This window comes from Chanodichthys erythropterus, chromosome 5 (assembly GCF_024489055.1).
Source record: "Chanodichthys erythropterus isolate Z2021 chromosome 5, ASM2448905v1, whole genome shotgun sequence".
In the NCBI taxonomy this organism is placed as follows: domain Eukaryota; kingdom Metazoa; phylum Chordata; class Actinopteri; order Cypriniformes; family Xenocyprididae; genus Chanodichthys; species Chanodichthys erythropterus.
Genome location: NC_090225.1, coordinates 33078990 through 33093062, shown reverse-complemented (window position 1 = coordinate 33093062; position 14073 = coordinate 33078990). Strand labels below are relative to the sequence as shown.

The 14073-nt window shown below is 36.2% G+C and overlaps 1 protein-coding gene across 1 annotated transcript in view; it reads left to right on the top strand.

Moving 5' to 3' along the window:
* The window catches only part of eys (eyes shut homolog), a 300156-nt gene that overhangs the window by 178461 nt on the left and 107622 nt on the right, over positions 1-14073 (top strand). Inside the window, exon 29 of the mRNA XM_067386962.1 lies at positions 74-299. Coding sequence (XP_067243063.1) covers positions 74-299 — 226 coding nt within the window. The remainder of the gene's footprint in view (positions 1-73; positions 300-14073) is intronic.

Here is a 14073-nt window from a genome sequence, read left to right as displayed (position 1 = left end):
ATCCCAGCAGGCATTTCAAAAACACTTAGAGAAAAAAAAATGTTGTGAGAAAAGCCTTTATTTTGTGTTTCAGGGGGAAAACTGTGAATATAATTATGATGACTGCTTGATCCAATCATGCCCTGATGGATTTTCATGTAAGGATGGCATCAACAATGTCAGCTGTGTCCCTGTGAAGACAGACACGTCTTTTGTTCCTCCCATCTTGGTCGTCTCGTGGAGTACCATCCACCCCAGCTTAGAGATGCAACCCACTATAGTACCTGTGGAGAACGTGCAAAGCACTGAGCAGCCGACAGGTTGGTAGACCTTATATGCAATCTTTTGTATTGTAAAACTGCATTATGCAATATTTTGTACATTTATAATACTTCTCTGTATTTTTAGCAGCCTCATTAAAACTTAAAGGCCATATTATGCCCTTTTACATGGGGTCTACTAGAATAGGATTGCATGCTTGAATGTTATACATTATTTTTCACATATTTTATACATTTTTTCATACCTCACTTCCCAGTCTTTCAGTAACGCTCTGGGGTGCGTTTCCTGAAAGCATCGTTAGCCAACTATTGTCATAAGTCCCATTGAACTCTATTGGTAACGATGGAACTTGCAAACATTGTTCGCACCCCTGTTTAGTTCCTGTCTTTATGAAGCCCCTCCTATCGAAAAGCACATTGTTCCCTGATTGGTCAGCTGATCAGAGTGTTGTGATTGGTCAACAGCTTCAAGCCTGTTTCGGAAATATCACGCCAATTACCATAACCGTGAGAGTAAACAGGCTACTAACGCAACTTAACCAGGCCTCGCCCACTTTTTTCATATGCCTTGGGTGGAAAATATTTAAAGGTACACAATTGTTCTAGCGGTAAAAAAAAAAAAAAAATGCAAGCATTTTGCAGAAGAACACTGTTTTGGTTGTGCTTCAGCTCTGTGTGACTGTTTGGCTGAATATGTTTTTTTCTCATAACTAAAAAAGAGAGAGATTATCTTATAGATATAACCAGTTTAGATGGAAAGGATCTTAAGCTGACTAGCAGAAGACGTTACTGTAGCTATACCCTTTAATAGACACGGTATTTCCTTGAAAATAAATTCCAGCGTTGCGCTACAACAACCCATGATGAAATGACCCTTCACAATAGATGCTTTTCAATGAACTCTACATATGGCAATTTATCTGTTCAATAAAATACCTTACTCACCTATCGAGTAATATAAACACAATCTCTGCATCACTATTACATTTTAAATCCCTCAGTTCTTGCCATCTCCGAAAAGCCAAGCCAGTGTTAAATCTTGTTTTATTACAAGCTCTGTCGCGATCTCTTTTTGCCAGCAGACTTTCTTTATTCTTTTTCTTTTTCAGGGTAAGACAAAATTTTATATTATAATATTTAAAGGTGCCATCGAACATTTTTTTACAAGATGTAATATAAGTCTAAGGTGTCCCCTGAATGTGTCTGTGAAGTTTCAGCTCAAAATACCCCATAGATTTTTTTAAATTATTTTTTTTTAACTGCCTATTTTGGGGCATCATTAAATATGAGCTGATTTATGCTGTGCGGCCCCTTTAAATCTCCTGCTCCACACCCACGGAGCTTGCGCTTGCCTTAAAAACAAAGTTTACACAGCTAATATAACCCTCAAATGGATCTTTACAAAGTGTTCGTCATGCATGTGGCATGCATGCATCAGATTATGTGAGTATTGTATACTGTTATATTGTTTACATTTGATTCTTAATTCATTTGAGGCTGTGCTCTGTGGCTAACGGCTAATGCTACACTGTTGGAGAGATTTATAAAGAATGAAGTTGTGTTTATGCATTATACAGACTGCAAGTGTTTAAAAATGAAAATAGCGACGGCTCTTGTCTCTGTGAATACAGTAAGAAACGATGGTAACTTTAACCACATTTAACATTACATTAGCATCATGCTAACGAAACATTTAGAAAGACAGTTTACAAATATCACTAAAAATATCATGGATCATGTCAGTTATTATTGGTCCATCTGCCATTTTTCGCTATTGTACTTGCTTGCTTACCTAGTCTGTTGATTCACCTGTGCAGATCCAGACGTTAATACTGGCTGCCCTTGTCTAATGCCTTTCATAATGTTGGGAACATGGGCTGGCATATGCAAATATTGGGGGCGTACATATTAATGATCTCGACTGTTACGTAACAGTCGGTGTTATGTTGAGATTCGCCTGTTCTTCGGAGGTCTTTTAAAAAAATGAGGAAACAATGGAGTTTGAGACTCACTATGACAGTATGTCATTTCCATGTACTGAACTCTTGTTATTTAACTATGCCAAGATTCAATTTTTGATTCGAGGGCACCTTTAAATTTTGTTCATTTTGAACACATACAAAAAAAAGTTGCATAGTGCACCTTTAAAAGAGGAATATTGTGACATATACATTACCACAAGAAAACTAAAGACTACAGTTGAGGCATTTCAGGGAGTTCAGAAACATTGCTTACTGATATAGAGAATTTTGCAGACCTCTTTTAAATTTTCAAACGGCAACATTACACACTAAAGAAATAAAAAGCATTTTCATCTTTAAGTCTTACAGGAATAAAAATGTCTCTGAGTCACAGTTGGTTCCTCATTAAGAGCATGTGAACTGTTTGCATCCATACCACACAGCATGGAAGGAAAATGTTTTTGCCTTTTAACATTATGAGGTTGACTTCCACTGTACTGGCTGTTAATATTATTGGCCCAATGGATTGGTTAAATGAAAGACAACATTAACAATTGAATACAATCAATGAACTTGTGTGGTTTGTTTCGATTGTTCATCTTCATTATGTGCTTGTCTTTGGAAACCTAGGAGACTATTTGACACCGCTTAAGAGACCACATATCATTCTTTCAGTAAATTACAGTACATTATTAAAAGTATATTGCATATTAAAGCAAACACACAGGGACAGTTTACCAAAAATGAATTTTCTGTCATTATTTACTCACCCTCTTGTTCTTCCAAACCTGAGTGAGTGACTTTCTTCTGTAGAACACAAAAGAAGATATTTTGATGAATTTTAGTAATCAAACCATTGATTTTTCCATTTTATTTCTCGAAATATCTTCTATTATGTTCAAAAGTACTAAAAAATAAAAAGTGCTTCATTTACCCTTGTTACAGTAGTTGGGGTAACATTTTAAATATAAAATATTTATATTTTTAAATTCATAATATTACTACATATAAAATGAGAGCCCACGTGATCATATGAAAGTAATAATTTAATTTCTTTAATGCATAAAGTAATATTACTGAATAGTTTTCACCCTTATATGGTACAGATTATTTTAGCAGTCAGGAATAATTTGTGTTTAAAGAAAAAGTGAAACCTACATTGTAATAATCTTTAATTAGATGGTTTGATGAAATAATGTTCATTAGGTGTTTGCAACATTTAATTTTATTTCAGTTTTTATGGAAAATTTATCATAAAATGAGATGATCGCACTGCTTTTTCTTAGTCAGAGAGAGAGCTCTACTGAGCATGTGTTATTGGTGTCACTTTTATTTGTAGTTTAGAATTGCCTTCACACAGTCTATAAGATATCAATGACTACAATAACATACAGATACATTACCACAGGCAACATTTGCCAGACAAAACGTCCTTGAAAAGTCTATTCCGAAAACATTTCCCGAATAACCTACATTTTGCTTTGCTCTGTTCCAAAATGAGCTGGGAGCCCCTAAAGGTTAGTAAGATAAACACTCACCATCTGTGGTATGTCTGATAATAAGAGCTTTTTCCACATTTGTTCCACTAATGTTCTCCAAAGAGGCAATAGTTTGAACAAACTCAATTATTTTTTTCCTGGAAAAATTACAGCTAATTAGGGACTTTGTGCTATGGTTTATGATGTTTATTGAGTATGACACAAAACACCCATTGGTTACAATGAATAAATTGTATAGAGAGCCAAAATGTCAGTGTGGTGACATGAGGACTAAATTTCCACATCACTTAGGAAATTGAACCATCCTTGCACAATTTCCTGACAATGGACTAATAAATGGATTCTGGGGGCTAAATTTGTCAAATCACTGAAGGTAATTTAGTGAAGCAAAGTCTAAGCAAGTTATTTTAGAAGAAGAAAACCCATGAATGCGCTTACATTTCCCTAAAGCATGACTTTTCGCTTTCTTTCTGAATTGATTTAAAATGAACTGCTGGCCCGTAGCAGTTTTCAAAGTATTTTTTCTAAATACCACATTTCACAGTGTTAAAGAGTGAAAATGAGATGTCATTCTCTCAGTTACAGGTGGGTTTCTGTCGTGCAGTTGATCTTTTAAATGCTGCACCGCTAGAAGAGTATATTAGATTGACGCTATTCAAAGCGAACAGCAAAAAATCAATAGGCCAGTTACAGGGTGAAAATAAAGGTAAATGTGTTTCTGGCAAATGTTGAGAGTGATTTTGACATTTAAGCTAGACTTTATGGTAGTCCTGGGGGGCACAACACAATGGAATTAAACCTGTCCGCAGAATGAAAAATGTAGTAAACAGAGAAACTGCATCTCTTGAGGGCGCAGAAACGTGTATGGATATGACTGCGTGAATGTTTGCTCTAAGATACCATGGGCGCTAATTTCTTCAGCCACTACTGAGAAAGACAAAGTGTGTGTAAATCAGTGCCCTTGGGGAATAGTGCAGTTAATTTTCTAAACATGCACTTTACAGAAATCAATGAATTTACAATGTGGAAGGCAAATGCTACAGACAGCTTTAAAGGTTTGCCTGGGCATCCATGGGAATTTTCCTCAAGTGCCCGAGAGGTACACTAGCTGAGTAATCGCTCTCCGATTGTCCAGACAGGGTGGAATTGAGGCCATTTTTTATGGAAGATAAAACTCAAGGAAGCTGCTATAGTCCTAACTCAAAAATGGCGGGATAAATCTATCATCTCAAGTTGGACTCAGAAATCCATTTAGTCTTTGGAATCCACACAGTCTTTTGATGGACAACTGGCTGGGATCGTTTTCACAGAATGGCAGATTGGACTGATACGAGGTAGCCAAGTTCTAGATAAAAGAAATGCACATTTGTTTCAGTCTTCATGGTTAGACTTTATATGATGTTGTTTTTTTTTTTTAACCTGCTTCTTTCTTTCTCATTTTCATCTGTACTTGTCTTGTTTATCTGTCAGGTGTAGAAAAAATTCAGAATTTAAGAAATGGCTCTTTTTTAATTAAGTGTGAATTTTACTTAAAGGGTTAGTTCACCCCCAAGCTATCCTAGGTGTATATGACTTTCTTCTTTCAGCCAAACACAGTGAGTTACAGTATATTAAAAATATTATATTTTGAAGCCCAAAAAAGCACATCCATCCATCATAAAAGTAATCCACATGGCTCCAGAGGGTTAATAAAGGCCTTCTGAAGCTAAGCAATGCACTTTTGTAAGAAAATAAAAAAAAAACGTATTTATGACTTATAAACTATAATCACTGGCTTCCGGTAATGACTGTACGTGAGTCTAGTTCTGGCGAAAGAGTGACCTCTGACCTGATGCATTATATATTGACGAATGCAGAAGCAGAGGATAGAGCAAAACAAAACACCAGCCACGAATTTGAAGAATTTTTAAAAAAGAAATGTCGGAGGATTTCTCTCAGCTAGGTTACGCTACTCCTACATCCTACGTCATATATCAGGTCAGAGGTCACTCTTCCGTCGGAACTCGACTTGTGTGCGGCCGTTACCAGAAGCTGGTGAGTTTAGTTTATAAAGTTACGAATATGGATATTTTCTTTAAAAAAAATGCATTGCTTTGCTTCAAAAGGCCTCTATTTACTCACTGGAGCTGTATGGATTACGTTGAATGGATGGAGGCACTTTTTTGGGGTAAATAATCTAGGATACCATTCACTCCCATTATAAAGCTTGGAAGAGCCAGGATATATTTTAATATAACTGTGATTGTTTGGCTGACAGAATAAAGTCATATACACCAAGGATGGTATGAGGGTGAGTAAATTATGGGATAATTGGGTGGACTAAAGGGGGTCGCACACCGGACGCGAAGCTCGTATCGCACACCGGCCGTGCACATTATATACGTGCGAGCTCAATTTTGAATCGACTCCTGATAGAAGAGCTGCACAATGGGAGTGTTTTACGTCAACAGGGAAACGTTACATGCCTATGCTTTAATATTTCGCACTGAGGTTAGTGTACATGGAAAAATGGCACAACAAAGCAAAAGGAAAGAAAAATGCTATGTTTATTATACATGTTTAGATTTTATTCAAGCTGTTAAACTAAGAATGTGAAACTGATGTATCTTGCAGCACAGGGTGAAGTCAGTATGTACATTAACAATGATTTGAGAGAAATATAATGTACATTTAATGTAAAACAATGTACATGGCGCTCTGTGGCACAGCAGGATTTTAAACAACTTCCTGAGTCGTTGCTGGGCGCCGCGGACAGGCGCTGAATGTCGCCGCCGGTGTGCGTACTCTCATAGAAAACAATGCGTTCGAATTTTAAAGACGTGGCGCTGCGCGGCGCCGAGCTACGCGTCCGGTGTGCGACCCCCTTAAGTGTCCTTCAGGAAGTAAAATTAGAGTGACAGGACATGACATTTACTGAATTCAATTTTGAAGATAATCTGGGACCACAAAAGTTTATTAAATATGATGAAATATCTATCTCTGTCTGTAATATCTATTTCAAGCAAACATTCATTTTTACCTTGACAGTATTTGCTTTTTTAGTTAGAAATTAAAGGTGCCATAAAATGCTTTCACAAGATGTAATATAAGTCTAAGGTGTCCCCTGAATGTTTCTGTGAAGTTTCAACTTAAAATACCCCCATTTTTTTTTTTTTATTCAGTTTTTTAACTGCCTATTTTGGGGCATCATTATAAATGCGCCGATTCAGAGCGCGTTCCCTTTAAATGCTCGCGCTCTCCGCCCCCAAGCTCGCGACTCTATAATACATTGCATAAACAAAGTTCACACAGCTAATATAACCCTCAAAATGGATCTTTACAAAGTGATTGTCATGCAGCCTATTGGATCATGCAAGTACAGTATTTATTTGGAAGTTTACATTTGATTCTGAATGAGTTTGAGGCTATGCTCCGTGGCTAAAGCTAACATTACACACTGTTGGAGAGATTTATAAAGAATGAAGTTGTGTTTATGAATTATACAGAATACAAGTGTTTAAAAATGAAAATAGTGACGGCTCTTGTGTCTGTGAATACAGTAAGAAACAATGGTAACTTTAACCACATTTAACAGTACATTAGCAACATGCTAACGAAACATTTAGAAAGACAATTCACAAATATCACTAAAAATATCATGTTATCTTGGATCATGTCAGTTATTATTGCTCCATCTGCCATTTTTTGCTATTGTTCTTGCTTGCTTACCTGCATAAAGTCTGATGACTCGGCTGTGCACAGATCCAGACGTTAATACTGGCTGGCTTGTCTATTGCCTTGAACATGGGTTGGCATATGCAAAAGTTGGGGACGTACATATTAATGATCCCGACTGTTGCGTCACAGTCGGTGTTATGTTGAGATTCACCTGTTCTTCAGAGATCTTTTGCAAGAATCAAATTTACGCAAGAAGGAGGAAATAATGGTGTTTGAGAGTCACTGTATGTCATTTCCATGTACAGAATGCTGAGGTAAATTTAATTTTCAATTCTAGGGCACCTTTAAATTAATTAATATGAATTTCAATTAAATTGATTTCAATATGCATTCAGATTCCATTTGCAATTCTGCATGTTTGCTACCGCAATTTGAAATCAATTAAAATTCTGGAATTGTATTTGAATTTAAAAGGCTTTCTTTATTAAATTCAGATATTTATCCTCTCACTTTACTGCAGAACCTGACTTTGCCAAGTACACCATGTTCCAGGATCAACATCTTTGCAGATCCTTGAACAACATTCCAATCAACCAATCAGATTTGAGGGACGAGTTTACAGTTTATGTCAAGTTTAGGTTTACAACCAGGGTTAGGTGCTTCTACATCAGTGTTATCCACCTATCATTTCCCTTTGATTTTACGGATAACTTAAGGGGTTAGGTTTACGTGTATGGATATGATTTAGGATTAAATGTTTGGACAGGAATGTTGTTCCAGGATCAACAAAATATGTTGACCCAGGAACCAGTCAAACTTGGCAAAATCAGGACGTGCTTCTTTCCGATGCACATTGAGGTCTCCTTATCTAGGATTATTCAAATGATTGAGTAAAAGTGGGAGCAGGATATCAGACCGTAATTAATGAGCAAAGTTTTTAAACCTAGTCCAGTTGTTATTTTGTGTGTTTTATAAATTTCATTGCCCCATAGTCTAAACTATATTAAATTAGAAATAATTTGTCTACACAATCTTTTTTATTATAATTATTATTTAACAAGGAACATATACTGTAACTTTCAGATAGGCCAACAAACTCTCATCGATATGTCTATCTAGGTCGCTCTCTAAAAACGTCTTTTGCCCTAGGTGCAGCTATAAATAGATTAGCCAGGAACTTGCATGATACCTCTGCTCTCTCTTTCTGCTGTCCTCTCCTCCTCCTCCTCTGCATTCCCAGCTTACTGGTTAGAATCTATTTCAGATAGAAACAAAAGTCAGAGAGTTTGCAATTTCTCTTTGATATCATGATATCAGTCGTTGGCAGTTGGGTCATGCTGGTTTGGATGTAAAACTTTACATGCAGCGATTGGACAAATGGTTGATGCAACACTTTGGTAATGCAAAGAAACTGTGACACAGTCGGGAGTTCAACTGTTCCCCCATCATATTTGGAAGAGGAAAAAATATCTTTCTGATTTTGTGACAAAACTCAGTTAGACTTTAGTATGAGCTAAAAATTATTTAATTTTTTTATTTTTAATAATTTTTTTTTACATTTTTTTTTGTCGAACTCCTATATCAAAAGATCTTAAAGGGATAGTTCACCCAAAAATGAAAATTCTGTCATTATTTACTCATGCTCATGTCGTTCCACACCCGTAAGTCCTTCTTTCACCTTCAGAACACAAATTAAGATATTTTTGATGAAATCCGATGGCTCGGTTAGGCCTCCATTGCCAGCAATGTCACCAAACTTCTCAAGATCCAGAAAACTACTAAAGACATATTTAAAACAGTTCATGTGAGTACAGTGGTTAAACCTTAATATTATAAAGCGACAAGAATATTTTTTGTGCACCAAAAAAAAAAATAATAATAATGGCTTTTTAACAATATCTAGTCATGGGCGTTTTCAAACGCTTCGAAGCTTTACAAATTTTTTGTCTTCAAATCAGTGATTCGGATCGCGTATCAAACTGCCAAACTGCTGAAATCACATGACTTTGGCACTCCAAACAACTGATTAGAAACAAAAGATTCATAAGCTTCGTAAAGCAGTGTTTTGAAATCAGCCATCACTAGATATGACTTGAAAAGTCACTATTTTGGTATTTTTGGCACACAAAAAGTATTCTAGTCGCTTTATAATATTAAGGTAGAAACACTGAAGTCACATGAACTGTTTTAAATATGTTTTTAGTACCTTTATGGATCTTGAGAAGTTTGGTGATATTGCTGACAATAGAGGCCTAACAGAGCCCTCGGATTTCGTCAAAAATAATTTGTGTTCTGAAAATGAACGTAGGTCTTGAATGACATGTGGGTGAGTAATAAATGACATAATTTAAATTTTTGGGTGAGCTAACCCTTTAAGATACTCACTTTACATGATCTGTCATTGCATTTTTGATTTCAGGTTGAATTCTCGCACATGTATATGTATGTGGCGATGAGTAACGTGGTATGCAGACAGGGCATAAATCAGATAACAATAAAGGAAAATGATCATTAATTTATTTGCATAACTAGCATTGAATTATTCATCATGGTTTCAATCTGCTCAATCTGTATCTCATTAACAAGACTTATGAGGCTTATAAATCTCAGAGTTTTATGTAATGTCTGTCTTATTTTCTTTTGGGCATGTATGTTTTTGTTGCAAATTTGTGTATTTATTTTAGTGCTATTAGAGAGCTTACTAAATATCTTTATAATTGATTAGATATGTGTATGGCAGAGAAAATTGTGACTGATAAATCTGTATAAATCCTTTAAGTATTTTAATTATATGAGTGACTTAGAACATTTGTCCTTTTTTGCCCATTTTATAGTCAGTCAGGTAACAATCCCGATCGCATAGGAAAAAAGCACACCTTATAATTTGAGGTATAATTTCTGCATGTAGTACAAATGGTGGAGTTAAGTGCAAAGATAGATCTCTAATAATGTTTGCTAATGGAAGTTATTTAAGTGTAAAAGAAGCTGTTGATTTTGTTGGAAAATGGTGCATAAGTGCAAAGTTAGTTTTGCAATTGTATGTATTTCATTAGACTTTCCTCTATAGTTTTAGTGGATGCGCTTTCCATTAATTCATTAAACAGCAGTATTTTTGAATGGCCGTGAGGAAAACGCTGATCTTTTTCACACACTCTCTCTCTCTTTCTCTTGTTCTTCCCTTTACAGAGATCTATATTTATACATCCCATAATAGTGTTCATCAGCACAGCTGGCAGCGATCCAGCATAGTCAGCATTTCACAAACATGAGCAATAACTACCCTCAAAGTGTTTGCGGACTTGTTTTATCCACTGAGTTTTGTGTTAGATATTTCCTGTAGTGTGTCTTTCATAGGTCTCTGTCAATAATAACCTCTGAATGAGCTCGCAATCACCTGTCCCTATTGACCATTTTGAACGATTTGAATGTTTAAGAACCAGCAAGAGCAGACTGTGCCAACCACGTAGAGAAGTTAGTGGCTGAAATGCAGATTTCAAAAAGGGATCTGGAGTTAACTGCTAATGAGGTGAGAGTTTGCCTCCCAGCAGCAATCACGGACTGCGTGAAAGCCTTATATCAGTCCAAACAAGCATCTCAAATTAATGAATGGCTCAGTCTCAGAGGGGTAATTTTCCATCATCAGCACTGGTAAACCTGTCTGGTACGCCAGGGGAGGGAAAAGGTAGACGCTCTGTAGTCGGCCTGCATTCATCCTCATTAATCAGAGATCACAGCCTCTCGTTTCCCGATAAGTCTCCATTCTTTCAGTCACAGGCCTCACTCTGAGATATTTGTCCTATTATGGAGTGCAGGACTTAGCAGACCCAAGGGGATTTTTCTACAAGCTACTTAATCGCCAAAGTGCCCCAGAGACCTTCAGTGGCAGATCAAAAGATTTCTGCATTAAAAAGATTTAAAGTCAAGCAAATATTGATAAAGGCTTCATCTGCTGTAGGTCCATTAATCGTGACAGCAATTGCCAAATGCATGCTCTGTTTTGTAGCCTAGCATCGGTCAATCACATGGAGGGAGTAATACCCCAGGCAGGTCCACATTATTGAGCGATTCATTGCAAAATACCCCGAGGCGAGACCTTTCGTTGGAACTATTTGAGATTGAAGGGCATTAACTCCAGACCAACGCTAATGCTCAGGCCAAATTGCTCAAGTCAGAGCCGGTCTTTTAAGTTTGTCCGCATCAGTACCCTAAATGATCTCAAAGAGGGTGGAAGTCTCTGAAAATGTCCCATAATTGCCAACTGATACGGATGACAGAGAGCAGGATATCATGGCTTAAAATGAGGCATGTAATAAGCTGGTATAATTTCTCTCAGACAGTCACTCAGTCTCTTTGCGAGGGGAATTTATGTGCCTTTCTTGGCAAACCATGTGCTACTGCAAGTATCGTGTGGGTTACTGTTCATTTCTGCTAAAACCCCTCATGGTACAGGGCTGAGGTTCCTCAAGCTGACAGAAAGAGGTTTACGCAATAAAGAGTTCATCCTAGACCTTCTCTTGGAAAGTTACTCTCATTTACGATGCACTCGTTGAAGGGGAAAAAAGGCCCTTTTTTAGCTTTATCAGCTCTTGGGGTACAAAATATGATCAATGGTAACTGGCATGTTCCTGTGCTTTTTAGCCAGCACGTAGCTTTTGAATGACTGCATGCTTTGAAATGTTAAACACATAATTCTTTTAGGTTTCATTAAGGATGAGAGATTTGTTATTTTCTGCCATGTCTAAACATGATAGATGCACTACAGTGGTAAGGACATTTCGAGGTGAACATCAGTGGCTTCAGAGGATCCACTGACAGCGGTAAAACATTAGACGAGCGGCCCTTTCCTACCACTAATTGGAATAGACTTTCTCTGGAGAGATATTCTTCAGGCCCCCCCAATTAAAGCCGATCTAAAAACTGCCTTTTTAAATGTACTAAGTCATGGCAGGTAATGGGTCACTCTTAGCTTTGATCACTCTCCTGCGAGAGAAAAGAGCTACTGTACCAGGCGCAATTATCATAAAAGACCTTTAAAATGAAAGACAGGGATCTTACAGCCACCTGTTTTACAGGCCCTCAGATTTTTCTCTGAGTCAAATGAAAGCACAGTTTATAGCACTAATTCAAAAAAAAAAAAAATGTGGAAGATATGGAAAATCTTTGAGATCGTTTGAACTTTTGTAGTCTGTAAAAAATGTAGTTAAAACATCTTCATCCATATAACATATACTCATAATAATTTCTGTTTGCCAAAGTTTCAGCAAGGTTTTCTGTGAATGTGAATTCAAAGAGGTCAAAAAAGTGCAATGAACTTATTACTGCAAATTGCATCGGTGGCACCACTTTGAATTGACTTCAAACTGAAATGGCAATTAAATTTAATATTTTAGTTTAGGTTCTTTTTATTTATGTATTTATTTTATCACTTTTTGTGTTATTTCTCCTTTGATTTTTTTTAATGGTTATGGTGGTGTGTGTGTGTGTGTGTTATTTTGCACGTTCCAGAATCTGTTTGTACTATGGTTTGATTATATAGGATACAAATTTGGCGATATTATTTGGATTTTTATTTTTACTGCTTGTATGAATATGAATGAAGTATTGCATTGTATTGTATGACTATACAGTAAAACACATTGTAAATGGAAGATAAAATATAAAAACATAAAAATAACAACATATACATTCTTTTCAGTGTTGCCAGATTGGAAATATCCAAGTATCGTACCAGAAGCTCAAAATTATTGTATTTGGAAGAAAATTATCGTACACTGGTTTTTAGTATAGATGAATGAACTAAATTAATAACTAATGAGTTTTACAATGGAATTAATCAATACTGAACTTACTTAAGCTGGACAATCACACTATTTTAGCTGCTGTACGGCCAAAATTATGTTCCCTCTATTTCTGTAAAGATACTTTGACACAATCTGCTGTGTAAAAAGTGCTATATAAATAAAGGTGACTTGACGAGTCAAATGTGCAGAATACAGCTATTTATTCTAGACCAACAACTTTTTGACGTGACCTGCAAATTACCATAATAGATAAAAAAACTAAGTGTACCTTAGTGGGAAACAACACCTAAAAGCACTGTGGCAGGAACGTTAACTTGTGCTCATGTGAAAGAGTCATTCTCCACGATGATTGGCCGAGAAGATGTAACATGAGATGAGATGGAAGACATGCCTAACAACGTTCACTCCTTACAATCATGACGTAGAGGATCCACAGCTAGATCCATAAGTATAACCGATTACAATGACCATCATTTGAAGTGTCACAAAATTCTGAAATTATCGTACATTATGGGATTTTTTTTCATTATTGATCATACAGAGGTTAAAATTATCGTACAAATATGATAATTATCGTACGTCTGGCAACATTGATTCTGTTCTGTACTGTATACTGCAAAAATAATATGAGAGGTAATAGTTTTATGTTAGCTTTAAGTCCCTGTTAAGTAATACTTATTGCTTATTCTTTCTGCTCAGAGCTAACCATTATCATAATTAGCATTAACATATTCATAGTTTTAAGAGCACTGTGATCCTTTGTAACCCTACAATATTAAAAACTGGTAGAACAATATAGGCTTAATTGAGAAATATTGGTTCATTGTGGGGAATTTAATGTGGAGAGTATCAGTTCTTTAGTTTCTAGTGTTCATAATGTGTTACTCTTATGCTT